The 26,360-nt window shown below is 46.3% G+C and overlaps 2 protein-coding genes across 3 annotated transcripts in view; one reads left to right on the top strand and one right to left on the bottom strand.

The window, feature by feature from the left end:
• Nucleotides 1-22,802, bottom strand: part of LOC142573164 (PAT complex subunit CCDC47) — an 80,046-nt gene extending 57,244 nt beyond the window's left edge. The window contains exons 1-5 of one of the 2 annotated variants that reach the window (XM_075682732.1): nucleotides 22,475-22,802; nucleotides 20,712-20,957; nucleotides 17,141-17,251; nucleotides 9,113-9,287; nucleotides 2,697-2,893 (exon numbers count right to left, since the gene is read on the bottom strand). In XM_075682732.1, coding sequence (XP_075538847.1) covers nucleotides 2,697-2,893; nucleotides 9,113-9,287; nucleotides 17,141-17,251; nucleotides 20,712-20,900 — 672 coding nt within the window. In that variant the 5' untranslated portion in view covers nucleotides 20,901-20,957; nucleotides 22,475-22,802. The remainder of the gene's footprint in view (nucleotides 1-2,696; nucleotides 2,894-9,112; nucleotides 9,288-17,140; nucleotides 17,252-20,711; nucleotides 20,958-22,474) is intronic. The other variant, XM_075682731.1, reaches the window with a different exon arrangement.
• A 597-nt stretch (nucleotides 22,803-23,399) lies between these two features.
• LOC142573162 (glycoprotein-N-acetylgalactosamine 3-beta-galactosyltransferase 1-like) overlaps nucleotides 23,400-26,360 on the top strand; it is a 208,954-nt gene continuing 205,993 nt past the window's right edge. Inside the window, exon 1 of the mRNA XM_075682727.1 lies at nucleotides 23,400-23,417. The gene's annotated coding sequence lies outside the window, so the exon portion shown is untranslated. The remainder of the gene's footprint in view (nucleotides 23,418-26,360) is intronic.

The following is a 26,360-nucleotide window of genomic DNA, read 5'->3' as shown; positions in this document are numbered from 1 at the left end:
TTGCCTTTGCCAACATCCACTTTGCCAGGTCCACTTATCAGAATATTGCGAGCTCGTGCGTCAACAAACCACTTGAGCAGCACACATTCTCTACGTCCGTATAGGTGGCCTTCTGCAGACACTTTCTGTCCGTCGAGTCGGTGTCAGAGCTGGCGATCTTTTCCTCGTCCTTTAGAATCGTTGAGATGGTTGATTTCAACACCTACTTCTCCACCAACTTGCAGATTTCAGCACCTTGAGACAGTTCCGTCAGAACTGCTCACCTCATTGCCATGTCCAGCGCTTTTCATTTCGTGGCTGTCGCAGGCACAGCAGACTTCCCGTCCACCATGCTAAATACAACTTGGACATGACTAGGACAAAGCACTTGCACCACACACACTGACATGGAGAACGAAGCACCACAATTGACATAGCAGACGTGCACATGCAACAATCAAGCAAAGAAACGTGGAGATTAGTGTGGAGAGGCCCGGGAACGGCCAGAAAACTAAACTTCTGGACTTCAAGCTGGCGGCCACCACCATAGCGTGCCTGCTACGGCGAAAACGGTAGGCGAAAATGAGGTAGTTGCGAGAACACGTGAGGAGAGGCAGTAGAGTGGTGTTGCTAGGATGAGTAATCTTGGAAGCCACACACCAACACTCGTGGGCAGTGCGCGTCGGCAGGCCGAGGGTAAGCTCACGATGAGAGCGGCACGAAACGTGTAGTTCGCCTGCGAGGAGGCTCAGGAAAACAGCCCGCAACTCACAAAGGTGTCGGAGGCCATCATTATCTCAAATTGCCTTGTTGCACTGAGTTTACGCTATCCGTTCGCTGTAACCGAACAGCTGGGCTCAAAGGCGTTCATTGTATGTGGGATGTTGTGCCATTGAATGAATGTATGTATATTTTGACAGTCGTGCGGGTTTTGTTTGTTATTGTATGTGAGCTCGACTGTATATGAAAGCCATATACAGTCAAACCCTGATATATCGAACAGTGCAGTGATCGCAAAATAGTTTGATATAGCCAGAATTTGTATATAAGATCATATGAAAAACGCTTCAAGAACACCTCCAAATCAATCAATGACCCAAGTGCGCGATCAGGGATTGTTGTTCGGAGCACACGTTCGGTTGCGCCGCATGCAACTGACCAAGGCAGCACCGACTTTGTCAGCCGGGAGCACGCGCTCGATTGCGCTGCACGCAATTAGCGTCAGCTGCCTGAAGTCAGCGTGATCTAGGCCAATCTCGCGTGGCGCAACCAAACGCGTGCTCCGAACAACAATCCCCGATCGCGCCCCAGCTACTCACTTGAAGGTTCACACAAAGTATTTATTTCTTTGGCTGAAAGTACTGCAGCAGTGTAGTCTGCTTCTTATTGGCAGCCACGTGCTTAAACATGGAGTCCTCAACTTAGCCTAAACGATCCACAAGCGATAGGCCGGTGCCCTCTATTGCGCCACAGTAGCGGCATAGAAGGGTCAAAGCAGCTACAGTTTCAGTTGAAGTCGGGAGCGGGGCAACATCAGCGCTTGCTGGATCAACCTTGGCAGCATCTTTGTTTGGCCGCTACTTCTTCTGCAATCTCCCTGTCTGTCAATTGAAGCATTTTGAAACACTGTCAATAAGAAAGTATTAAGTGGCATCTGCTAAGGCGTCTATAAGTGTGCCCAGTGAGCCCGGGCTGTTGCGTGTCTCTGGATGCAAACCGCTAGTCCTCGCGAGGAGTGGCAGGTGCAGAGCGCCGCACCGAGAAGGAGTCAGTGTGACAAATGCAATGTGTCATTGACATTGTCGAACTAGCCAAGCCGCCCCATGCATACGCAGCTGCGTTCAAATGGCGTCCTCAGCGTGATCAATGTGTGCAGCTATAGTGCACAACAGTCGGGAACGTCCATGGTGCCACCGCTATCTTCAAGGGTGTTATGGGAAAGCTAATTGCCTGTCAACAAAGCGCACATGATCTGGGGTGGCGGAGTTCTATATATCCATTTTACGTCCAACCCCGTTCAAAATAAAAAAATTTTAAATGTACACAATATTCCAAGTGATATAGAAGATGTTCGATATACGCAATAATTCGATATATCTGTGTTCGATATATCGAGGTTTGACTCTATAGACTATACATTGGTTGCATTTCATGGCTGATTGATGGCATGGATGCGATCTATTAATGAGAATATCTTCTAAAGCCAGCCTCTTTAGTAGTGTGGTTTGCAGGGCCAGTTGGTGCATGCATGGTGAACGTATAAGGGGTTCTCAGCGCCATCCTGGACAGCGTTGGGGGACAGCGTTGTCCTGTCTGTTCCTTTTACTTGTGCTCGCGTCTGTACTTGCTCGAACCCTTTATACGTCACTAAAGCCAGCCTGTTCTTAGGGTTGACTGCAGTCTTTATGCAACACTAGTTCTGATTTGCTGTTGTTTTCTGACTGATTTGATGACACAAGGTTGTCACTGCAACAAATTTCTTCCTTGAGTCCTGCCAGTTTTGTTGCAGCAAGATTCAGCTGTTTTCACATCTCTGTGGGAAACCTTGTCAAATGCAACAGTCTGTTGGTACATGCTACCTGGTACTCAGTACTGCAACCCAAACAAAAGGCATAACGAGGTAAAGCATTTCCGTTACACCCTGCCATCTGTCATCCCTGTTCCAAGTTAGTGGAAAAGGTCGAAGGTGCAGAGTGTGTCGCCACACCTGGACTCACCAGCTGGTCAGCTGATGGTCGCACCATCTGCGCGATCAAACTGAGCAGGTCTTGCCGCTTGAGCAGACGCAGCTCCACCAGCATCCCCTCGACGCAGAGCCGGCCGCTGCACCAGAGGGTGTAGACACTCTCAGAGTCCTTGACGAGGCCGCCCGCCTCAGCCTCGTCTGGGGCCAGCTCCTTGCGCCCATCATCCCCTGCGCACAGCGTGCATGCTTACTGTGCTTGCACAACAGATGTGAAAGGAAGCAGCGAGGGCAGCAACAGGAGAGCAAGGAGAAAAATAACCAGCTGCTATGAAATACACCAGAGCCAGTGGCCCATTGAGCTGGTACTATGTCTCCAAACACTGTCTGATCATGTCTCATCATTGGTGTTGCTAGAGGGTGGACAATTTTCGCTGCGCAGTGCTGCCACTCAGCTCGTGCATGCAACTCTATGAATGGTGGTGACATGCACCGAGAGAGAAAGTTGACGCAACCAAAGTATGCACCATAATCTGCGACCAACATCTGGGAAAGTGGCAGCTTTGCGATAACTACTACGTATGCTGGACAACATGGTCACTGCCCGCAATGGAAAACAGTGACAGGTGGCAACACACAGGCGCGAGACAGATTATAAAGGATGAGGCTCCGAGCAAACAGTGAAAGAAGAGTCCCTTGTCCCTGCCTTGTGCCATGCCTTTGTTGCACTTGAATCTGAACACCTGCTGCGGTAATTTTTAGACTCGTGCAAATACAGTACCACTTTTGTGGCTTGAAGTGAATTCAAAGTGAACTGCAAATGTCTGAAAATTTCAAAACGAATAGTTCGTATAGTTGTGGAAATTGCAAAAAAATTTACACGACAAAAAGAAGTTAACAAATCTAAAGACTAAAGGACCCTTTACTTCTAGAAAAGGAAACCAAACTATAGGGGAGCAGTTTACACTTAAAGTGTTCAGTAATTTCACGCAAAAATGCAAGTTGTTCAGCATTTCGTACAGTAGCAGCAGTACATAAAATTAGTTTAGACTCATGTGCAGTGTTGCACAGTTCAGACTGCTTAAAATTTTGTGTTGAGGCCATGGAAGCATTCTGCAACTGTCAGTACAAGCTCGGTAGGCACACTCAGTGTGTACGTTGGTTGGTTGCCTACGAACCCGAACATGACTTCTGTGGCTCTCAGTATAGCCCATGTGCCTGTTCTCAGACCTGATCTCCATTGAGCAACTTAATAAGCTGTAAAGTTCTCACGACTGCTTGCTGGTGGCCACCATGCTGGCCAGCAGTGAATCTGTGTCATAGCCACACTGCCTAGGCTCTCACGCCTAATCTTTGCTGATTTGCTGGGTTACCCGTGGCCAAAGTTAAAGGGACATTAAAGGAAAATATTGAGTTGAGCTACACTGAAAGACTTAAAGGGGTCCTGCCTGCACAACTCCTCGGGCTTGGTGAAAAAACATAGTTCGCGGATAGCATGCGCTGCTGTGAACATCTCAGCCAAGCTTTGCAGTTGTGTGCAGCGTGTGAAGCTCATAAGCGCAGTGCGAAGTCCCCTTCCTCTGAAACGCTCTCTTTTCAACAGAAGCGTGCTCCTCAATCTGTTCTGGACGCCGTATTTCATAACACAGCAGATTCCCATACGCGGGTGCTATTGGTCAATAGCTGATGTCAATTAAGAAGAGTGTTTGGATCAGTGTGCTTCTTCATGCTGTTACTGTGCTTATTTATTGAACAAGTTCATTAATAAACAGGGGTAAAAGGGGTAAACGAAAATCTGCTTTCGAATTTCGATAATGATTACATACTATCAGAAGACGCTGACTTTCACTTGCTCATGCTCGGGCGTGGCCGCCCGCATAGGAAATGACCTTGTGGCCGCCCTGCTTATCAGCATCGTAGCCGTCGGGTCTAGCTAATTTCGACTAGTTTTGAAGGTCAACTACCCTCAAACCACGTGAAACTTAAGGTCAGACCACACGTGCGCTGACTCCTGGCCGCTCCTGGTTGGATGTCTTGGCAGATTCTGATATCGCTTCACAATGCACAAGTCGGATGTGGCTACTATCCGTCGGTCAAGCCGATGAAGGTCAAAGCCAGTCAGCACCAAGTAGCACGGTCAGACTGGAGCACATGAGTGCGAGCACACACTAAAGCCCTGTCGTGCAAAAAGGAAATGCTGGGCATGTGCCCTAAAGTTGCAAGTAGCTGTGGTCTGCTACGTAGCATAGATACCGCAGCTGCCGCAACGAGTCCACTGGTTAAGCGCACTGCCGCTTGCTGAAGACAGCCGCTTTTGGCTTACGTTTGGTGCATCATAAGTGCCAAATTCAGAAGTAGCGGCTTCTACGTTAACATTCAAAATCTAACTTGCACTGCCTGCCATGGTGACGTTCAGCAGGCGGAGCGTTGTGGGCATGCCCTCCTCAGCCTTAGCCTTTGCAGCGCAAGGCATCGAAGAAGGAGCAGAAGCACCGTGAAGGGCGTGTTTGATTGCCAGTAACTCTGCTTCTGCCCAATGCATTGACGTACTTTATGTGGCAGTGTATTTTTGAAATTGACTATATTAACTTTAAACGCATATCTCCACTTCGGTCAAAAAGTAGGTTCAGGGTCCCTTTAAGCTTCCGTAATAACGAATTCGTCACTTGCAGCGAGAGCAAAGCTTCTGTAAATGAGAAAATGATGACGATGGAAAATCAGAGGGGCACCACCTGCCGAAGAGTATGGTATTTCTCTCGTGTGACACGGGAGCGACACCAGGCCACCTGGGTGGCCTGCGCCACCCACTAGCCAGGATACGGAGCTGAGGCAAGAGGCAGGTGGTGTGAAGAACGCCGCCGCCGCCAGCTGAGAAAGGCGTGGCTGATTAGCAGATAGCGGCAGAGGTGGTGACATGATTACATCACGGCCTCGGTTTTGGCGAGGGGCAGCTGCACGTTCGGTGGCAGTTATCCACCCAACAGAGTCATATATTGGCACCCAGAAAATGACGATAAACTCCTAGACAAATAAAGTATTGAATCAACTCAACCTAAGGGGGGAAGCTGGTCTTTGAGACCGAAAATCGCGAAAGAAAATCAAGTTTTTGAAACTTTTATTTTTGGGTTCTGCTGCTGCTGATGCATAACCTCTCTAATTTTCATGCATCCTATATCAGTATTTTAGCTGTAGCAGCACGTTATATCACATCAGAAAGCTGAATTTTAATCGACGGAAGCGCGAAAAACGGGCTTTTCTCAGCATCGCACCGCTGCTGCTCTATGTTTGCTACTGCAGCCAATTTTGGTGTCATTCGAAAGAGCCGTGTTTTTTTTCTTCAATATCCAGCCGCGCTTGTTTCCATCCACTCAAAATTCACATCGTAATTTAGCACCAAAAAATGGTCCCGCCACGTGAGCCTACTCGCGGAGCGAGCGCACGTGAATTAATTATGCCTTTCGATTCACAGAGCCTGCCGCATCAACTGCTATTCACGCTGAACGGCGAGTCGATGTCATTATCTCGTTCGTTGTTCGAGACAGCCTTTCCTGTCAGATTACGCTCAGAAGATCGCAACTCTGCGCAAGTTCGGCAAAAACTGAACAAGCCGTTCCTAAACGTCCTAAACAAAGACTGCACACTGTGGCGGCATATTGGCACAGTGCCAAGCTAGCTAGACGAAGTGCACCACTGCTGCCGAGAGCGAATTAGGCCTGAACTCTCGGCGCCGTTTCGAAACTTTGATCATGGTGAAGCCACATCGAAACTTCCGCAGCGCACATAAATTCGGGGAAAAGCGCAAAAAAGCAGCGGGAAGTGAGATTTTTGGTCGGATTCATCACAAGTGATCCCAGCACAGGACGGTGTGGTCGCAGAACGCGATTCCTTGGTCGAAACAACGATTTCTGCACCTGTTTCAGCGGCCACCTCTAACAACATCGTCGATCGGCAATGTGACACAAGGATCGATACAACATTCTTGACAAGCACCGATCGTGCGCAACGGCGGGAACAGACTGAAGATAAGATCTGCAGCTTATCGTAAACTTCCGGGAGTGAGGGCAAAATGCGGACGCTCGTGATGGCACGCCAGGACTCTGACCCAAACAGTTTTGCGTTTAGCTATTTTCTCAGTTTTATTTTTTCGTAACTGTAGAATCTTTTGACAAGCTTTTCTCAGTTTTGGTCCACTCAATTTTTATCAATTTTGTTTTGTTGAAAAGCTGAATGTTTAGTGAGTGCAAAAGGGCATCAAATGCTACTTTGGGAAGTTCTAAATTTTTAGATTGGGTGAAATAAAAGATGTATTTCTTCTCAGTCATACAAATGAGCACTTTGAAGCATTATAACTTTTGTTCTAGGAAAGATAAACCATAAAATTACTCTTGTTGAACTTTGACGTCTGTAGAATCCAATGACATTTAATTCAGCAGGATCTGTGCAGCCAGCTTATCAAAATTATGATCAAATGATGTTTTCATGAATAATTAATTTATAATTTAATGGCATGGTGCATATAAAAACTGAGTTCACAAGTGATATGAGCACATGAACATACATAGTCATTGCAGTTTTCATCATCCTAACTTAAATATTAAAACACTTTAGGTTTAAAAACCCCTTACCCCCCTTATATTTTCCTTAGTGTTCCTTTCAGGTTTGGTGTGAGTCCACACAAATCTATTCGCAGCGGCTGTGGGTCTCTGAAAACCAAAAGCAATGAGAGCGCAAGGGACATTGAAAACTAAGCTACCGCATTTACTCGATTCTAATGTACCCTCAATTGTAACGCACATCCGTTTGCCGTGACCTAAAAAGAGAAAAGTCCTTTACTGTACCGCGCACCTCATTCTTTCACACAGAAATAAAACTTTCTCTCATTTGGATAAACAAGAGTCGCTCCCAATGCACTAAAGTTGCGATAAAAAAGAGTCGCAGTTTCACCCGAAAGGCGAAGCATTTAATGAGTTCACAAGTGATATGAGCACATGAACATACATAGTCACTGCAGTTTTCATCATCCTAACTTAAATATTAAAACACTTTAGGTTTAAAAACCCCCTACCCCCCTTATATTTTCCTTAGTGTTCCTTTCAGGTTTGGTGTGAGTCCACACAAATCTGTTCGCAGCGGCTGTGGGTCTCTCAAAACCAAAAGCAATGAGAGCGCAAGGGACACTGAAAACTAAGCTACCGCATTTACTCGATTCTAATGTACCCTCAATTGTAACGCACATCCGTTTGCCATGACCTAAAAAGAGAAAAGTCCTTCACTGTACCGTAGCACCTCATTCTTTCACACAGAAATAAAACTTTCTCTCATTGGGATAAACAAGAGTCGCTCCCAATGCACTAAAGTTGCGATAAAAAAGAGTCGCAGTTTCACCCGAAAGGCGAAGCATTTAATGCCACAGTAAATCAGTAGACAGCTATACGAATATTAAGGATAATCGTTTTATCGGCCCTATAAACTTTTAAATATTCGCTTACCAACTGAACTGAAACATGAACACGTCTCACTCTATGACCGCAGAAACTCTTTATCAAAACACTGGAGTGAGGAAGTGCGGTAGTAGGAGCGAGCAAATTGAACTTTGTGCGGCCTCTCGCGCCAACGCGAACTAAGCGATGAGCACATAGCTCGGTGCACCTAAATTCATAGGCTCTGTCCCCATCGCAGATCGCTTTCAAGATAGAGCAGTAAACAACAGCCGCCGGAGTAGAACGCCTCTCCGGTTTGTGCGAGTCCCCCATGCAAGTTTCGGGAACTGCGAGTGCTCGTGATGCGGCCCAATTTCCATCCATCTTCGCACACGTGAGCAGTTTCCTCTCAATTGCGCCATCGTGATGAATTCGGCATGCCTTCGCAGTTGGTACTTCCACGCTGACAGAGCAAACGCAGAAAACAGGAAGATGGATGGCGGACTAACCTACGCACACGTACTACAGGCGCATGGAGCAAGCTACGGCAGCAAGGCTCAAAAGCCGTACCAAGTTGCCACTTTGAAATGCCGATTATGATAGGGTAATGCAGATTTAGTATTGTACTCGATTCTAAGAAGCACGAAATTTTTAGACCCGTTTTATCGGAAAAAAAGTGCAGGTTAGATTCGAATAAATACGGTAATCTAGGAACTTTGCTGAATGGTGCCAACTTTCCTCACAGTTTCCCTTTCTTTTTTCCAGAAATTGTGCACATGAATCATCTTCAAATAAATTGAGCAAGACACCATACAGTATTCGCAACTTCAGTCACTTCTATACATTGGTCCAAAAGCGAAGTTGGCAGTGTTATGGGGATGTTCAAATAATTGAAAAGGTCCAGAAAATCAGTCAGCAACTGTAAACAAATTGGCCATGAGCTGTGCCAGTGGCAATGCGACTTGTTTGCGGAAACCAGAACTGTCGATTGTACACATTCTCAATTTCACATTTGTTCGTTCAAACTAACCAACGAGGGCAAAGTTGTCGAGCAGCAGCTGCCGGTGGCTTTGGAACCAGGCCATAGCCAGCCGGTGGTTCTTGTTGCGGCCAGCCACGAAGTTGCCAAAGTAGACGGCCAGGCCAGCCAGCATCAGCAGCTCCAGGTAGAAGCTCTCCCAGTTGCTCCGCAAGTGCAGTGGTACCTGCACAGCAGTTCGTCGAGAATGGGTTGTGCTGAGATACTTCAGTCATTCATTGTTATTCATCACAGTCCAAGTTCAAGATGCATGCCTTCATTATGCTGGCATGACACCAAGGTTGAGAGCAATGCTGACATAACCAGCAACTTAGAGTTGCTGCGAGGTGACAGGCATTTGTTGTGATGGTTTCAAAGAAACCAGTCTCTTAATAGCACCAAAAGTTGAAACACATAAGCTCGAGCTATCTACCTATATGCGCCTGCTTGGCAGTATAGGCACCGGGTGGCCGTTGTATGGCGCCAGCTACGTGCTGGCGAGCAGCGCCGCGAATGGCACAAGTCAGAGCACTGGAATGGGAAGCAGACGATGGCAAGAAGGCACTCACGGCACTTCCAAAGATTTTGCACTACGGCTTTTAACTCTTCCTCTACTATGGGGACAATAAGTGTTTCTTGTAGGTTACACCAGATTTCTTTTTCCGAAGGAACTACTGTATTCAGTATTTCGTGTAACACATAAACAAAAAGCAGAATGAATGCACCTTTCATGCATAAAATTTTTAACGAGATGTATGTCATCAAAAAGATATAAATTGCCAGTATCAAGGCTGTGAGATAAAACTGAACAAAGTTTGTAAAGACAAGGTTGTATCTACTAAAAAAATATTTAACAAAAATTATGAGATATACAAAATGCATCTCCGTCTAATAGGAACTGCCCCTCCAAGATCTAAATTTTTCATTCAACAGCTATTGCACTACAAAAATTTAAGTGCGAGCCCTACAATTTGGTGTGCCGGACTATGGCCACCAATGTTCCGGGCTGGCTTGAGTCGTCATCGCTCTCAGAGTCAAAGTCTGACAAAAAGGCAGCATCCTCAGACTCACTGTTGCTCAATCCAACAATAAAATAAGTCACAGACACAGCGAAATTGCGAGATTTGCTATCTTTTGAAGCGTACGCCCCATTCCCTGAGGTGGCCATTTTGCCTTCTACTTTCACGATCGTGAAACTTCGGAGTGCATTCAAAAATTACCGCCTGGCCGCGAAAAAATGAACTGCTTAGAAAACAAGAATATAGTTCTCCTCCTTCATATCCTATGATGCAGAGTGTTGTTGAGCAGCACAGAAGGTCTCGAAAGCAGTGTATCAAACTATTGATAGCGGGTGGCCATTTTTGGTTTCTACTTTGGCGATCGCAAAAACTTCGAAGCGCATCCAAAAATCATCGCCTGGGGTGGAAAAGCGAACTGCTTAGCAAGCAAAAATACACTTCTCCTTCATGTCCGATAGCACAGTGTGTCCGTGGGCAGCACGGAAGGTCTCGAAAGCAGCATTTCAAACCATCATTAGCGGGTTTAACGATGCCCGATGGGTGCAATATGGGAAGAGTTAAAGTCTGACGTAGTAGAAAACGTATCTTCGTGTGTATGCTTTTGAGAGTGGTCGCCACTTGTACGAGGCAGACCACATTAATGGCATCAGGTAATATGCAAAGTAGAAAACTAGTGCAAATTGTGATGCAAATGCACCCTGTGAACAGAGCTCACCACGGCAGGCTAAGACATCGAACTCCAGCAGTTATATTTCAGATGTTATTTTGCTGTTCATGTCAACATTGTTGTGTATTCAATCATGCAAATAAGAAAAGAGCACAAAAAAAAAACATGCCATGTACGTCTCCCTATTTCTGTTTCTTGAGCTGCTTCGCTGATTGTCACATGTGTAGGTAAGTTCCCATTCCCTGTCCGTTGTAATTGTTATCTCTGCAATACTTCGCCACTCTTAAGGGGGGATGTGGCATTCGATAACAACTTTATTTCTTCGTGGATTTTATGAAAATTGGCAGACTTATCAGCAACGTTTCTGTGATACAACTGTATAAATTTCATAAAGATATCTTTAGAACTTTTCTATCTATAGTATTTTTCTTCTTCTGGCCTTGTTCCAAGCCTCAATCACTTAAAAAATATGATAGAACACTTGTGCAAAGCACTGTGCATTCTAAGATGAATCGTTGAGGTCGTGACATTCTTAGATTTCTTTATTTGCAATGAAATTTTTTTTAGTTTTCATATTTTAAGAGGTGACTGTACCACAGGTGTTTAGGCTGTGAGCAAGTAGCCGAATCGTTAATTGTAGTAAAGCCAAACTGCAAAAGCAAGAGTGTCATGCCCTGGACAGTACATCCAGGAATACAGGGAAAAAAACGGAACTGAAATAGACCTAGTGGTCACGAAGAAATCGGTGGTACAAGCAAAGCAGGAAGCAAGTCATTTTGAGAAGAAGGCTTTCAAAATTGTACCTTAGATTTTACATTATCAAAAGACAGTGGGGTTGCAGTCTTTTGTGTCTTTTTCAGTGCGTGGATTCTTGAGTGCCTTGCCTTTGGTTTGATGTGCCTTGCTTGACTTTTTTTTTCCACAAGACATCCTTTTCCGCTGCTCTGCGAAGAGCATGTTGTCCCGGTTGCAGTCCAAGTGTTGCACAATACTCAGCATATGCATGGCAGGCCCCAGCATTGTATTTGCAGACCGCCTCATGGACAGCTGTCTCTGTCGCAACCAATGATGCCTTTTTATCTTTTGGCAGCAGCGACCATATGACCGAATGAAGGCTTTCGGCAGTGTTTTGGGTTTTTTACCCTAGGCAATGGCTGAGGAGCTGCATGTCAAAAAGGCGGTACACGGGCAGCAATGCATTGGCAACATGCTTTCCAAAGTCGGTACTTGTGAGGAGGTGGAGGCTTCTTCTCTGCTTCTGCAGTCTGACGCTGTCACCAACTTTGGGGCCCCTGCGGGCGAAGGCCATGATGGGGGTCTTCATTGGTAGATGGTATATGATAATATGTTGCCATCACGGCCTTTTACATGTCTTGAACATTGTCGTTGTCAAGCAGAGCCATGCCATAGTAATTTGTCAGTTTATTTATTAAATCTTGAGTGAGGCCACCTTTCCCTTCAAGAGGTTGCCCTTTCTTGCCTTTTGTGATCAGAACACACAGAGCCGTCCCCATCCTTTTCTTGACATGATTAATGCAGTCCTCCTTTATAAATGGAATAAATCCATAAGTCTTGTCCTGACAGAGTGCTACATCAGAGTAGCAGTGTCCTGACAGAGTGCTACCATCACAAACAATATTTGTATATCGCAAACCGTGTTTGCTAAGGGACCTCCTGAATGGTGTTCCTGAACGGTCAATGGTGCTTCAACCTACACTCTGCCAGAGTTCACATCTGTGTTTTTTTGGCAGACGTGTGATCCTTTCCGATCATCATAGCCTTCATCCTCTTCTTTGGGGCCAAGCGTGCAACCATGGCATCGGTTTGATAAGACCACACAGTTGAGCACCAGTCCTGTGAAAAATTCTATTACAGTGCCAACACCTATGTGGGATTTATGGCCACGTGTTAACCATGTCCCATCATAAACCACTGTTATGCTGTTATTAAAGGTAGGATCCATCTCCCTGTAAACATTGTGCACTGACACTACAGCATCAGAAAAAATATTGGCAGCAGCTGTCTCACTTGCAGGTCTGAACTCAGGCTTGAGATCTTTCTGAAATGTTTTATGATGCAACCCTCTATGGGAGACATTCATTATTGACCAGAAACCAGTCAAAGTTGTTTTCCCTTTGCAATACTTTTAACAGCCTGTACAGCTCCCATATTCACATCAAAAATTTTGTGACCTTCCTTTCGCGGCAATGACCACCTCTTCGCAACAGCGCCACAAAACGCTCATGTCAGTACCATTTGCGCTACTAATCCATGTCTTGTTCCCAGCTGAACTGAAAGTCCTGGTTGGGAGCACTGCTGGCACTTAAGATTTGCAGAGAAGTGCGTTCAGGGCGGTCATTTGAACGATGAGAAACTTCTCCGCTTGTTTCCGTACTGGCAAGCACCTCGCCTTCACCTGTCAGTTCCATTTTCCACACAGTCGCCGACATCGAACTTAGTTTTGCTTGCACTCTCGCGGCGACCTCCCGGGATTCTTCGGCCGATACAAAATGCAGCTCCAGGCGCGCCTGGAACCGCGTAGCAACATTGTGCGAAGTGCTGAGACGATAATCGGACAAATCCGAGGCGCGATCGCTGGATGCATCCGACGATGTGGAACACGGCACAACAAGCTCAACGGTGCCACTGCTGCTCGCACAAGATGTTTCGCCCGCGTAAGAAGTGCGACTCCTCAACATCGTCGACACAATTAGGTATTCCGCCTGCATGTGAATTGCTCGGCAACGGCTCCTGAACGGCATCATCGGCAAGTGTACACATCCTGCCCGCATGTGGAGTTCTCGGACGTGACTTCTGTGCTATGCTGGACAGTACTACCACGCGACCTTGAAGCAGTCTTTTTCACCGATGGCGATTTTTGCTTACGAGTGCCGTAAGCATGAGCCGTATTGTACTTCAGCGATCGCCGACCCATGGTCACCAGTAAACTTATGAAACTGCGCCCTGCAAGCACTGATGAATGCATCGAGCTGATATGTCCAGAGTAGCGTATCACAACACAAACTAGCTTCCGAAACTTTGCTCCCCACGCACTGACAACGAGCCGATATGTCCAGAGGCGCATATCGCAACACAAGTCAGCCAAGTCCCGCAGGTACTGATGAATGCGTTGAGCCGATATGCCCAGAATAGCGTATCACAACACAAACCAGCTTCCAAAACTATGCTCCTAACACACTGACCACGAGCCGATACGTATACACGCGCACATCACAACACAAATCAGCTACATTCTACAAGTACTGGCGATCCTGGCGAGCCGAGATGCAAGCAGGCGCTTATCACTTAAGGAGTCCGCAACCGAAAGTACGCTCCATATATGCTCACGAACAATGTGAGGCAATTGTCAGACGCACGAGTCACAGGCGATATCAGATGTAATCTTCTGAAACTATACACCGCACATACAGACGAACATTGTGCGCCGAGAGGCGCGGCCTGCGTGCGGTGGCGTGGTAGCAGAAAACACGCACCACCAATGAGACCAATGGTGAAGCTCTAATTGGCCATGCGACGGGCGTGGCCAATCGGAGGCCTCAGAACCACCTTGAATCATTTGCTTTTTGTGCGCTTGCTTCTAAATGGAGAAGGTGCCTGGCGCGGCAAATTTAAAGACGGAGAAATGCACTTTCCAACATGGGCAAAATGGCGGTGCTCGGTTGCTCCGTTGCGGTGATATCGTGGCTTGAAAAACGCCGTTCTTTCACAATTTACACAGAATTCTTTTGTCACGTTGGCTGCTACAAAAATTTTTTTGAGCACTTTTATGCAGTTTTCAGCGCTAATATTTCAGAATCTGATAAAAAAAAGAGTTTTAGAAACAGAATATATGCTTTTCAAAAAATAAATTTTTTGGTCATTTTTCACGATCTGAAAGCTGCGTCCCCCCTTAATGTCTTCGAAACTAGTCCAATTTTTAGTCATGGTCCATTTCACGCATCTTAGTGCAACGGAGACCGTTGGTGGCAGCGAGTGTGAACCCGCTGCTCTGTTTGCGTTCGCCATCAATGCACAGCAAATGGTCATGTGCCGGATGCAACAACCGGAGTTGGGAAGCATGAGGAAGGAAAATATGCCCTAAAAAGAAGACTGACAAGAGGGCGAAATGCAACTAAAAATCTGAGTGTTCGCCTTCGATGCTTAAGCTAGGGAGCCGTTACACCTGCGGAGGCGAAGACATGCAATTCACATAGGACACAAAGCTCTTGCGTATGAATGGCTCCTTCATTAATGTCAGATTTAGATGCAAAGCAGCAACGGAAATGTACAGTGATCAGCGTTTGAAACGCAATACTAGGAGCTCGCGGCTGCCATTGTTTTTGTTTCATTTTTTTTTGTCACAGATGATCGCTAGGTGATCGCTGAGGGACCAAATGCAGTCACAATGCGTCACAAAGATTCTCACTTTTACTGTATACTACAATGTATCAGCTCGGTGTCCCCACCGCTTACAGTCGGTGCACAAAGCGCCGGCGACCATGTGCTCGACCAATTACTGAGCACTGTACACACTGTTGTCTATAGACCATGCATATCCCGTCTTTCAGCCATTCCTCTGGTATGGCTGTGATGAAAAACGACTGAAGTGAATGGCTGAAACAGCTTCAGTCATGCTTCAGTAGCTCTTCGTGCACTGAAAAACACAACATGTTTGATCAGATTTGGTTTCACGTGGTGTTTCGGCAACGCAAAGAGAAAAAAATGACCGAACATAACAAATCAACGTAGCTGGTGGCAGTACGTGCTGAGCTCGACCCCGCCATCACATGCCACTACATTTCCGGCGGCGCCGCATGAAGGCGCCACTGGTCCCAACTCATCCCATGCCTGGTGCCTATACAGTACAACCTCGTTAAACCGTCGCTGCTTTTAAACAGTCGTTTCGTTTTAAAAGTAGTAAGGAGAAATCCCCGACTCAGTGGCCTTTTAACATAATGTATTTTGTATCCGCCTAAACCGTGCTACCTTATTGCATATGTATCGGTTAACATGCACTTTTCATAGCGCAATCATGGCGGTAGGTCGGCCAGTCAGAAGAACGAGCCTCAGAAGACTGAATGGCCTCCAAGCACAAACACAAAGTGCGCTTGGAAGGGTGAAGCCACACATCAACATCATTTCAGTGACGAGCCAGAGAGCCTTCTGGCTGGCTAGTGGTGGCCTGTGTTGTGGCGCCGTGCAAGCTAGGACTCGTGTCGTGCCGAAGCACAGACAAAAACTGGGTGTTCCACATAAAAGAAAATTGGACATTGTTCGTGCTATCAAACGTGGCACCAAGTCGACATTGGCACTTGAGAGGGATCTACTGTTGACTACGGCGTGTGGCATTTGGAATGTGAAGGAGAAGGTGCTTGGCAGTGCTGCTGGGACTGCGAAAAGGTGTCGGCTACAAGGTTCAACTTTGCGCCATCACTGCCTCTGTTATTGCCCAAGTGTCGCCTAACAACAGTAATGAGGACGACACGAAAAGCGACAGTATGGGTGATTCAGGCCCGACAGTGGCAAAAGCTGCGTGTTACATCAGCCTCATACGGGTGTTTACTGAGAAAAAGGGGCTGGCGGAAAAGCTGACTCTCAGCTTAAAGAAGTTTGAGGTCACTGCTGTCGCTGCTAGGCCGCCGCGGCATCAGACGAAAATAACAGACTTTTGTTGCGCGAAATGAATGAATACTGCACATGTTTTGCCCTTTCGTCGCACTCTCTCTCAGTCACAATTTTGACAGGTAAGTGGGCAATCTCATGCTATTTCGGTTAAGCAGTACTACAATTTAGTATGTACTTTTTCTGTGCTCCATCCTACTATGGTTTAAAGAGGTTTCACTGTAGTTAAGTACAGCAAGGTGTAAGAAATAGCCATGGAAATCAACACTGGCAAACTCTGTAAACACCAGGTGCAAGCACACTACCCAATTCTGCAGGGGCAGCAGGCAATGTTGCACTGATCGAATCGAGAGTCCACAAAATTGTGTACACTTCAGTAGGTGCCCGCCAGGAGTTCCCTTCTCTCTGTAGTAATAAGGTTGGCACATTTTTAAGTTATTTCAATAAGTATCTGTTGAATTCATGTCAAGATTTGTATTTGCTGAATGTCGTTAGCTTGCTCTATTGTGAGCAGCACAGTGCACAATCTTTAAAACGAAGTGACGTGCACGACAAAGGGATTTTGGAAGTTCCAGGCATTTAGTTGCAAAGGCACTTTACTGTACTTGAACTCTTCATAGTTTACCATTATAGCAAGTGTAATATGGCATGTTCTTGTAATTCGGTCACGTGTAAGCAAAGGTCTGTGAGCAACAAAGTATTGAGAACTGAAAGGTTAAGGCAAGTATAGACCTTGGCAATGGTCAAGTGTGGCTTGTCGCCCTGTGGCCGGCTGGGCTGGCGCTCCTGGTCGAGGCCCTCGAATTCCTCCTCATCCTGGAAGTGGTCAAACTCCTCTTCTTCCTGCAGCCACGTGGAAGACGCACATTGAGTACACAACAAACAGTGCCACACCAACGTTTACATTGACCAAAACCCGAACATGCATCATCTTTTTAAGACCTTCACACTCATTCACTTCTAGAAATGAAGCCATCCATAATCATTCTACAACCATTTCGACTTCTCAAATTATTCCTCCAATGAAGTTTCAGAAAAATTAAGTGTGATTCAATCTGTCGTCACTTGTCAGCGTATTTAATAAACTCTAACATTCGTTCTCACTGACTCCGTCATTCTGCTGCCATTGCACATCACAGCAATTACCAGCGCAAAGAAGGAGTACCAAATGGTAGCTACACCAACTTCTATTCACTCTCTTTTGTCCATGAAGCTACTGTTTAGAGAGCTGCACAAAAAGGAAGCAATCCTTGCACACCTTCGTATTCATAATTATTCTACATTGGGCATTTTTCTAGCATATTTGCTTCCAACTTTACCACTCAATGAGAGGAGGCTAAGGGGGATGCTACCCGTGTAGTGAACCTTTAAACCATAGAGTGAATGGTAATGAAAATTACAGGGGATGCTTAGAGCAATAATATGATTCCGGGTGCCAAATATTATTATTGTAGAGCAATTTTTTTGATGACTGATTAATCTTCAAATTTTTAAGTGAAATTTTCATGCGATTACCAGTAATCACAGACACTATCATTCTAAAATGGCAGCAAGTTTTAGCATTGTTTTTTCTATTTTAGTAGTTCTTTATTTAAAAATTAACACAATTGGCCCCACTAGAATTTCACTTTCACCTTGCGTTCAAAATTTTTATTTTACGATTAAAAGAAACAAAAAATAAAAATTTGAGTTCACATTAGCCTTCTGCACAAAATTTCACTCCAGAAGATGTCCTTCAAATAAGCCTGCTTTGTCCATTACAAAAATGATAGTTTTTGATAATGCAAATATCTGCGAAATTAAATGTAAACTTAGAAAAATGGCTTCAAATGTTAAGAAATGTGCCATTTTATTCTGGTCACTAAAGTACCACTGGAGCCATACATAAGGGTCTTCTTCCTCAATTATTTTCTAATCTGTGGCAACAGCATCGAGCTTCCGTGTCTCCCTTGCCACGTTTGAGCTAAAGGGCCCTTGAGCCTCGTTAGTGCCTTGCAACGGAGCCATGAAAAGGAGAGTTGCTGCTTTCTTTGCTATTTTGCATGATGGTTATCAGTGCGAGCATCGGTAGGCACACGACATTCCTCCTTGCCCTCTATGGCTGAATAGCAGGGAACGTCAGCAAACCTGCGTGCAAGCACTCACTCGGTGAAATCGAGCTCGCTCTCCTCACGAATGCAGTGGGCAACATTTTCTCGGAACAGACGGCACGTAATAAAGAATGGAAAGCAAGCTTTCTGCAGATGGCAGCCACGCCATGTTAGGTCTATTCTTGCGTCTGAAAATGCCGGCCATGGGTAACAATCTCATCTGCAAAGCGTCACTGACATGTGAAAAAAACAAGAACACTGGTATAAGCTTTTCTAATGCACTAATGTGGATAAATATTTTCGTGCACATTTTTGGGTCATCAACCAACTTGAAACTGCCAAACCTTAAAGAAAGCATGTCCTTCAGCTGGAAATGTGATTACTTGCTTCGTGTCACCCCTTAGCTGCTTTCAATGGCTGCATGTTTTTTTTCTGCACCAACTTTCTTCTTCATATTGACACGTGCACTTGTTCATCTTGCTCCAGTGAGAGCTTTTCAGTGGCTAACAAATGTTAACCATAATCACTCAGCGCAGGCCATACTTGCATGTACCGAAGTTTCTCAAATGTTATCGACAGTTCTATCAACTGTCACCAAACCACTGTACAAAAATCCAAATTGTGTAGTGCTTTCTGAAATGCATGTGGGCACCAGCAATTATGCTGGAATTTTTGACGAGTCACGTAAAAACCGACATGATTGACTCGCAGATCACCAACTGTGCTCGCTGCCATTGGTAGCCTGTTTTTCTGGGCCCAAGTTCACCCAACATAAGGTAATTTCGCAATATGCAATTTTGGCTACTGTGTTCTTCAGTGACTACAACGTGACGATTTTCTTGTAATCTGCTGGCAATGTTCTTGTTGGCAATGTTGCAAACTACTCATTGTGTCCCCTGCAGCCTTATGTCAAATTAATGATATCGAACTAAACAACATTTAGCAGCCATTAATTTTGATGCTGCAAACACTTGCTGACAGTCAGCCTCTAACTGTGATCCCTGTGCAGTTGTTGTTTAAAAAAAAAATTCTGCGCACTCCTAGTACAAGTTCTCGTGAGTGAACTAGCCGAACTAAGAGCTCCTAACTGAAGATGTTAAACTTCACTCAAAAACTAAGTCATCAACAAAGCCTTGTGGGTATGAGATTAGACACCATTATAAAGTTTCAGTTGAAACAAACTCGATATAATGCAACTATCACTTCTACAGACTTCTCTGCAACAAATGGCACCTGTACAAGATCACCCAGTTTGAAGTTGCCCCATAATAATGTCATTCAGAAACACCAGCCTTACCAGGCTACAATTTTGAAAGCCTCAAAATATGGGGTGAAATTACAAATAATGTCTTGCTGAAATTACAAGTGTCAAAAATTTTTATCTTATTTATCCCTATAGTATCATAGGGTCACAGAATAGTGGCCTGAAATTCTATGAAAGTGAAACAAAGAGTTCAATTGATTCTTCAGGTTTTACTTGTATGTTCTAGACAATGTTTTGTTCTTGATAAAAAAGCTGCTGCACACATCTAGGTGTACAGCAGCTGAAGGTAAAGTTTAAGCTAAACAAAGTTTTTTCTTGTTTTCCAGGGAGATATTTAAAGCTGTAGTTTTCCTGAGCATCCTTCTCTCTAGCAGTCACACAAACAGATGAAGTAAGCAATGCAACGTAGACATCTCATGGCCTCTGTTGCAGTATATCTTATTTTCACAAACCAAAAATGCTGTTAAAATTATCGGTCTTTTTCAAAGCATCCCCATTGTGCCTAACACATGGAGTCCAATGTGAGAGCTGAAAAGCTCTCACATGGACTCCATGTGTTAGCTGAATGGCCAAATGCAAACAGAAATGGCCAAATGCAAACAGCAAGAGCCCACGAATTCAATGACCCCAGGCCTTGCCGTCCCCACAAAGTGTGCATACTATCACACTCTCATGTATCGTGAGGGGGAGAAGCATGAACACAAGCCATCACTGCCTCTTACATGCTACTGCTTTTCTCTGTTAATCCTAAGTGCCTCTTGAAGCAATAAAGAGTCCTCATTTCACACTGAAAGCATGGTAACGAACATCTGCTCCTTGCCCAATTTCTTGAAGCTTGGCCTTTTATACTATACTACAGCCCCTGAGCTGAATTTGAGACCTCACTTGACAGATTTGAATGCACTGGATTTATGGCCAGAGCAACTAGTACTTGTGCAGATTCGAATACCTCAACTCGAGCTTCTTCCTCATCGTCTGCAGCCGCTGGTGGGGGTGCATCGGGTCGCTGAGATGCAGGCGGTGCCTCTTCGTCATCGAACTCCTCAAACTCGGCAAACTCGTTGTCCTCCTCAGCAACACGAGCTGCAGTTGCCCCTGCTAGCAGTCCAAGCACCAGGAGGTACGCAACTGCCTTCATGATGATCCACCTTGTGTCACAGATTTTGTGGGTTTTAGCTTGCAGCAGTAGAATGCCCTGAAACGACAGTTACAGTCTTGTCAGGAAGTAATAGAAGCGAAAACATCAGGCAGATCCCAATTTAGCTCAAAGTGGTTGTCTATGTTGGTCTAATGGTGGAGCGGCACAGACCACCAAAAGACGATTAAAAAAACTGCATTTTAAATGCAGTCAGGCAGCACCGCTCGAGTAAACTATAGACTTAAAGGTGTGCATGTAGCTTATTTCAATATTAGGAAGAAAAACAGAATGCCGACGAAAATGGGGTTGTCTAAAGATTCTTAAATGTTTCGGCTTCTACACGGAAGCCTTGTTAACTGAGCCAGTGAACAAGGCTTCCATGTGGAAGCCATAACGTTTAAGTATTTTCAGACAACCCCATTTTGGTCGGTGTTATGTTTTTCTTCCTGTTATGCCATTATTTCTTAATCAGACGAGATTTCGTCAAACTCTTGATTTCAGCTTACTTCCAGTTGGTAAAACTGCTGAAGCAAAGCCTACAACTGCGCAAATTGGCTGGCGTTCATGGTGTACATCGTGATGAATGTAATGCAGTGAAACACGTAGCACGAAACTACACCTGCCCCATGCGGTCTCTGTTGTTGTTTCACTTTTTCGCCTGCATATATCATGACAAACTGCTGCTCATTACATCTCACATCTGAACGGCTGCTCAATGCCCACATGGAGCTCGCAGCTATATTATAAGTGAGGAACTGTTCACGAGGTATTGGATGCGATTATGGTGACATCCAACAGGGTACACAGGTTGGACACCGATGTGGTAATGTTATATGAACCAGAATGTTCGAGTAGCGCTTAAATGAAGAGCCAACAACGTAGGTAGCAAAGTAAGAGGCGGGAAGAGCATACAATAGCACCAACCAAAACCACCAACCAACTAATGCCTACACGAGCTAATGGTAGTTTTTTTCCCCCTCTCTTTAAATCTATGTTCTGTGCCCTGAAAATGATAAAGTGGCCCATTATTGTAGTTTTTGGACGCATATATCGCCAACTTTTATCGATATATCATATCAACAGATGGCATGTGAGAAATGGGTCATGGGAAGTACAGCACTTCGCACTTGGGGTGATAACCATAACAAACGCCACTATGCCGACGGCCATCTGCCAAGCGCACTAGATTCGCTAGTGCGCTGAAAATCAGCTGATTTGTTGAAGTCAGCTGAGGTCAGAGCGCATGATTCAGCAAGTTGCCTTCCAATTTGGTCCAAAGAAAATTTTACGACCATATTTACTCTAGACGCGATCACTACGTGCAGAACTTTTTCCACGGATAGCTTATTATAAATTCCGAGGTTTCAACCACTTCGGGGCCAGAAATTACATATGAAGCTTGGCATAAGTAGTCGCATCAGAGAACAATATCCCAGGAAAGGTAAGTACGTTGCATAAGCGCTAACACGCTCGGCTTTAGTTTTATGCCCTGGCCAAGCGTCGGAGTGAGGTTTTTCACACCGATCGCGCAAGCCGAGCACGTAAGGAACGACCTCGAAGGAGTGCACTTTCACCTTCCCTTTACTGCCGAACGGCCGAGCGACTTGTCCGCAGGTCCCGGTCAGAGCGCAGTGGCGAGGTCAGTGTGCTCACCTAAGGCCTTGATGACGCCACAGGCGAATACGAAGAGCTCGGACGACGCCAACTTCAGCACAACCACGTAAAGAACTACCACGGCGAAGCCAAGGCACCCTGATCACCGCATTAGTAACGTAATAGTCACGTACACACCACGCCGGCTTCCGAAACAAGGCTGCTGCTGATCATCACCCGCATACTACGCACACACCACACGCACCACACACACTGCAGAAGCCATGAGGAAAAAGCACAGCCAGCGTTGCCAGAGAGCGAGTGAACATTAGGTTACCCTTCTTTACAGCCTGCTTATGAAGCGGGCTTAAAATAATTATTGTACAAAACTCTTTGTTTAAAGCATTATTAAAATAAAAAATAAAACGACAGCGCTTAGCAGTTTACTTATGGCTCAACGGATTTAAAATGAGCCATCCAACTGTTGAGTGGTTGAGTGTTTTTCGCCTTTTGTAGTCGTTATGTTGGGTACTAGGTGGCAGGACGGGCCTCACAGGCAGTCGACTACGGCTCTGTTCGCGAACGCAGCGGTTGCGCTTGCGTGAGGCTGCGCGCGCGCGCCGCTGGCCCTGGGACTTGGATCTGTCGGCGTCGTCTACCGTCCCAAGAGAAAGCGCTGTGTAGCGAACGTCGCTGTCTATCGCGTGTGGCAAACGTTGCGTTTATATCTGCCGTTCTAAGTGCCGGATATGAAATGTGAGTGTGCATCTGGTTGGTTTCGACGAACACGCCGCGATCCCGGTTAGCGGAGTGCCGGCTACGACTGAATGCAGTTGTTCCACGGAGTGATACACCGATGCGGCAGCTTTGGCCGCCGTCCGCAGTTTTCTAGCGGAGTCTCCGATCAGCGCCCTGGAACTTCGGGTAAGCTACCGCAGCCATTCCTTCCGTCGACGCCCCCGGCCGTTTCCACAATGCGTGGGGCGTCGTGCGTTTCTCGATGCTGTGGGCACGGAGCGAGCGCTATCAAATGATGCCCGAGATGCGCGCAGCTGTTCCTCGCGGGCCGGCGGAGGCGTCGGGAGCTGCAGTGCTGTGCTGTGAAACCCGCCGCTCGCCCTGGTGCAGGGTTCGAAATCTCCAGTAAGCGCTGCCTCATACATGCCGCGGATGCGCTGGACCCCGTCGAACGAGACAGCCCACTGTTCGCAACCAGTGAAGCGTCCAATCGCTAGCCAATTAAGAACGTGCTTTGACGTGCGCGTTTGGACGGATCGCATAGCGGCGCTCGTATCGAAAAGTCCTGGTATGATGATCACTTGTTTCGCTCAAGTTCGTGCGTACCACCGCGCCTGCATCATCGTCAAAATCGCCCCGCGCTCCTGTGTTGCACCTTAGCGTCGAGCTACATGCCGATCAAAGCCACACACGTTGGCGGATGTTCCCAGATTGGCCGCGTATTTTGTTGTCTTTCCTCTGTTCAGTTTTAAGCAGTTTTCACTCTGCGAAGACGCTCTGCACAGCGCTCAGGAAGGCATTGAAGCCAGCAAGCGTGGAGAAAATGTGACACATCTACGTGTTTGCTTCAACGGGTTACAAGAAAGTGCGGCCCTGATTTACGGAAGTTAGAGTTTGACAGCGGCACGAAGAAACGGACAGTACATTGAAATTAAACGTACATGTATCCTGACTCGACATTTGACAGAAAGACCTACTAACTGTTCCGCCTTTATATACAGGCAGGGTACGTCACTCACGCAAAATACGTGGTGTGTCGCCCGCGATATATATGCGCTAGTTTAGAAGCATCGCATCCAACACTGAGGGTTAATTCGTAGTGCGTAGTGCACAACGACGTCGAGGAGGTCAAATATCGTTGTATACGCGACAATATGTGGTGTAGCTGACACGCAATCACGGCAAGCGGTATAGAATAGCAACACTCCGTTAGCACAGCAACGGCTGCTTGCACCGTTACAATTGAGAAATGCATTGTTGCTAATTGAGTGTCGTACACGAACCGTAATCCGTGTCGTGCTTACTGGAATGCTGACTCCACATGCCGACTGATATGAGGCGGCGGCCGCCTGAACGGTGGGAACCCACACGGGGAAACCGATCGAGCGCTGTACGTTGGGCTGCGCGGCACGACATGCACAAACTGTGGGCTGTCATTCGCTGCTGGAAGCACTTCAGCTGTGGAACTCCTAATCCCTTCAGAATCGCATATCGTCACGCGGCACAGATAACTGATGCCGTCGACTGAGTGTTGTGTCGAGGCCAGCATTCATATACGCACCTGTAACCAGAGGCACGTAAGCACGATGGAAGTAGGAACTGAAGGCGCCGCTATAAATTTGCTCCTCAAATTATTCAGTTACACTATCTCAGAACAACCCGCCGTGGTTGCTCAGTGGCTATGGTGTTGGGCTGCTGAGCACGAGGTCGCGGGATCGAATCCCGGCCACGGCGGCCGCATTTCGATGGGGGCGAAATGCGAAAACACCCGTGTGCTTAGATTTAGGTGCACGTTAAAGAACCCCAGGTGGTCAAAATTTCCGGAGTCCTCCACTACGGCGTGCCTCATAATCAGAAAGTGGTTTTGGCACGTAAAACCCCAAATATTATTATTATCTCAGAACAATACTATTCCAATGCTATTCAATGCGTGCTTAGAAGTATTCAAACTAATTGGGAAGGCTTAGGAGTGAGGATCAACGTCGAATATCTCAACAACATTTGGTTAGCAGCTGGCATTGTCCTGTTTACCAGGGTATGAATTGCAACAGATGATTGAAGACTTAACCCAGAAACTGTCGAGAGCAGGTTAATTAATATGCAGAAAAAAGGTAATGTTCATATATATATAATACCGAGACCGATCAAGTTGTCCAGCGCTGTTTATTCCAAAAAAAAAAAGAAGGCAACGCCCCAGCTCACGCGCGAAGAAGTAGAAGAACAGGGAAGATGATGATGGCTATGTACAAATGAAAACGACGAAGTACGTTAATAGTGATTACACTAACTTCCCCCCGTCATGGAAGCGGCCAGCCTGGCCGCAGATTAGAGATTACCTAAACGGGGAGTGAAGAGCTTCATCCGCGAGACGTGAACAATTTCGGCATTCCGGCGGCGCCGGTCAGTGACGGAGTTTACTGGGCGGACGAGATAGTTCACTGCAGATGTTTGCTGCACAACGGTGTATGGTCCAATGTAGCGTGGAAGGAACTTCTCACAGAGGCCTGGGGTGCGGAGTGGAGTCCAAAGCAGGACTTGGTCTCCAGGGTGAAAATGTAGGTCACGGCGTTTGTTGTCGCAGTAACGCTTACGCTCAGCTTGGGTAGCTTCTGTGCTTTGCCGGGCGATTTGACGGCAATGTGCAACTCGGGCAGCAAAATCTTCTGGAAGCGACGCGTTAGGCGAAGAAGGTGCGAAAAAGAGTTCTCTGTCGAATATGGTGGAAGGAGATGGTCCATACACAAGGAAGAAAGGGCTGTAGCCGGTAGTCCGTTGAATAGCAGTATTATATGCGAATGTCACAAAAGGAAGAATTTTATCCCAGTCAGTGTGGTCAGGACGGATGTACATGGAAATAATGTCAGACAGCGTACGGTGGAAGCGCTCAGTAAGGCGATTGGTTTGCGGATGATAAATAGAAGTAGACTTGCGGACGGTATTAGTGGCCCGAAGAACTTCCTCGAGAACTTGTGAAATGAACGCCTTGCCACGGTCACTGGGAAGAACGCGAGGAGCCCCGTGGCGCAAGACGATGGCGCGCAAGAAAAAGTTGGCGACCTCAGAAGCGGCGCCGGATCGCAGAGGGGCATTCTCGGCAAATCTTGTTAAATGGTCGACCGAAGTGACAAT

This window comes from Dermacentor variabilis, chromosome 2 (genome assembly GCF_050947875.1).
Source record: "Dermacentor variabilis isolate Ectoservices chromosome 2, ASM5094787v1, whole genome shotgun sequence".
Lineage (NCBI taxonomy): Eukaryota > Metazoa > Arthropoda > Arachnida > Ixodida > Ixodidae > Dermacentor > Dermacentor variabilis.
The sequence above is the reverse complement of the archived record's forward strand: the minus strand, read 5'-3'. Positions and strand labels throughout refer to the sequence as shown.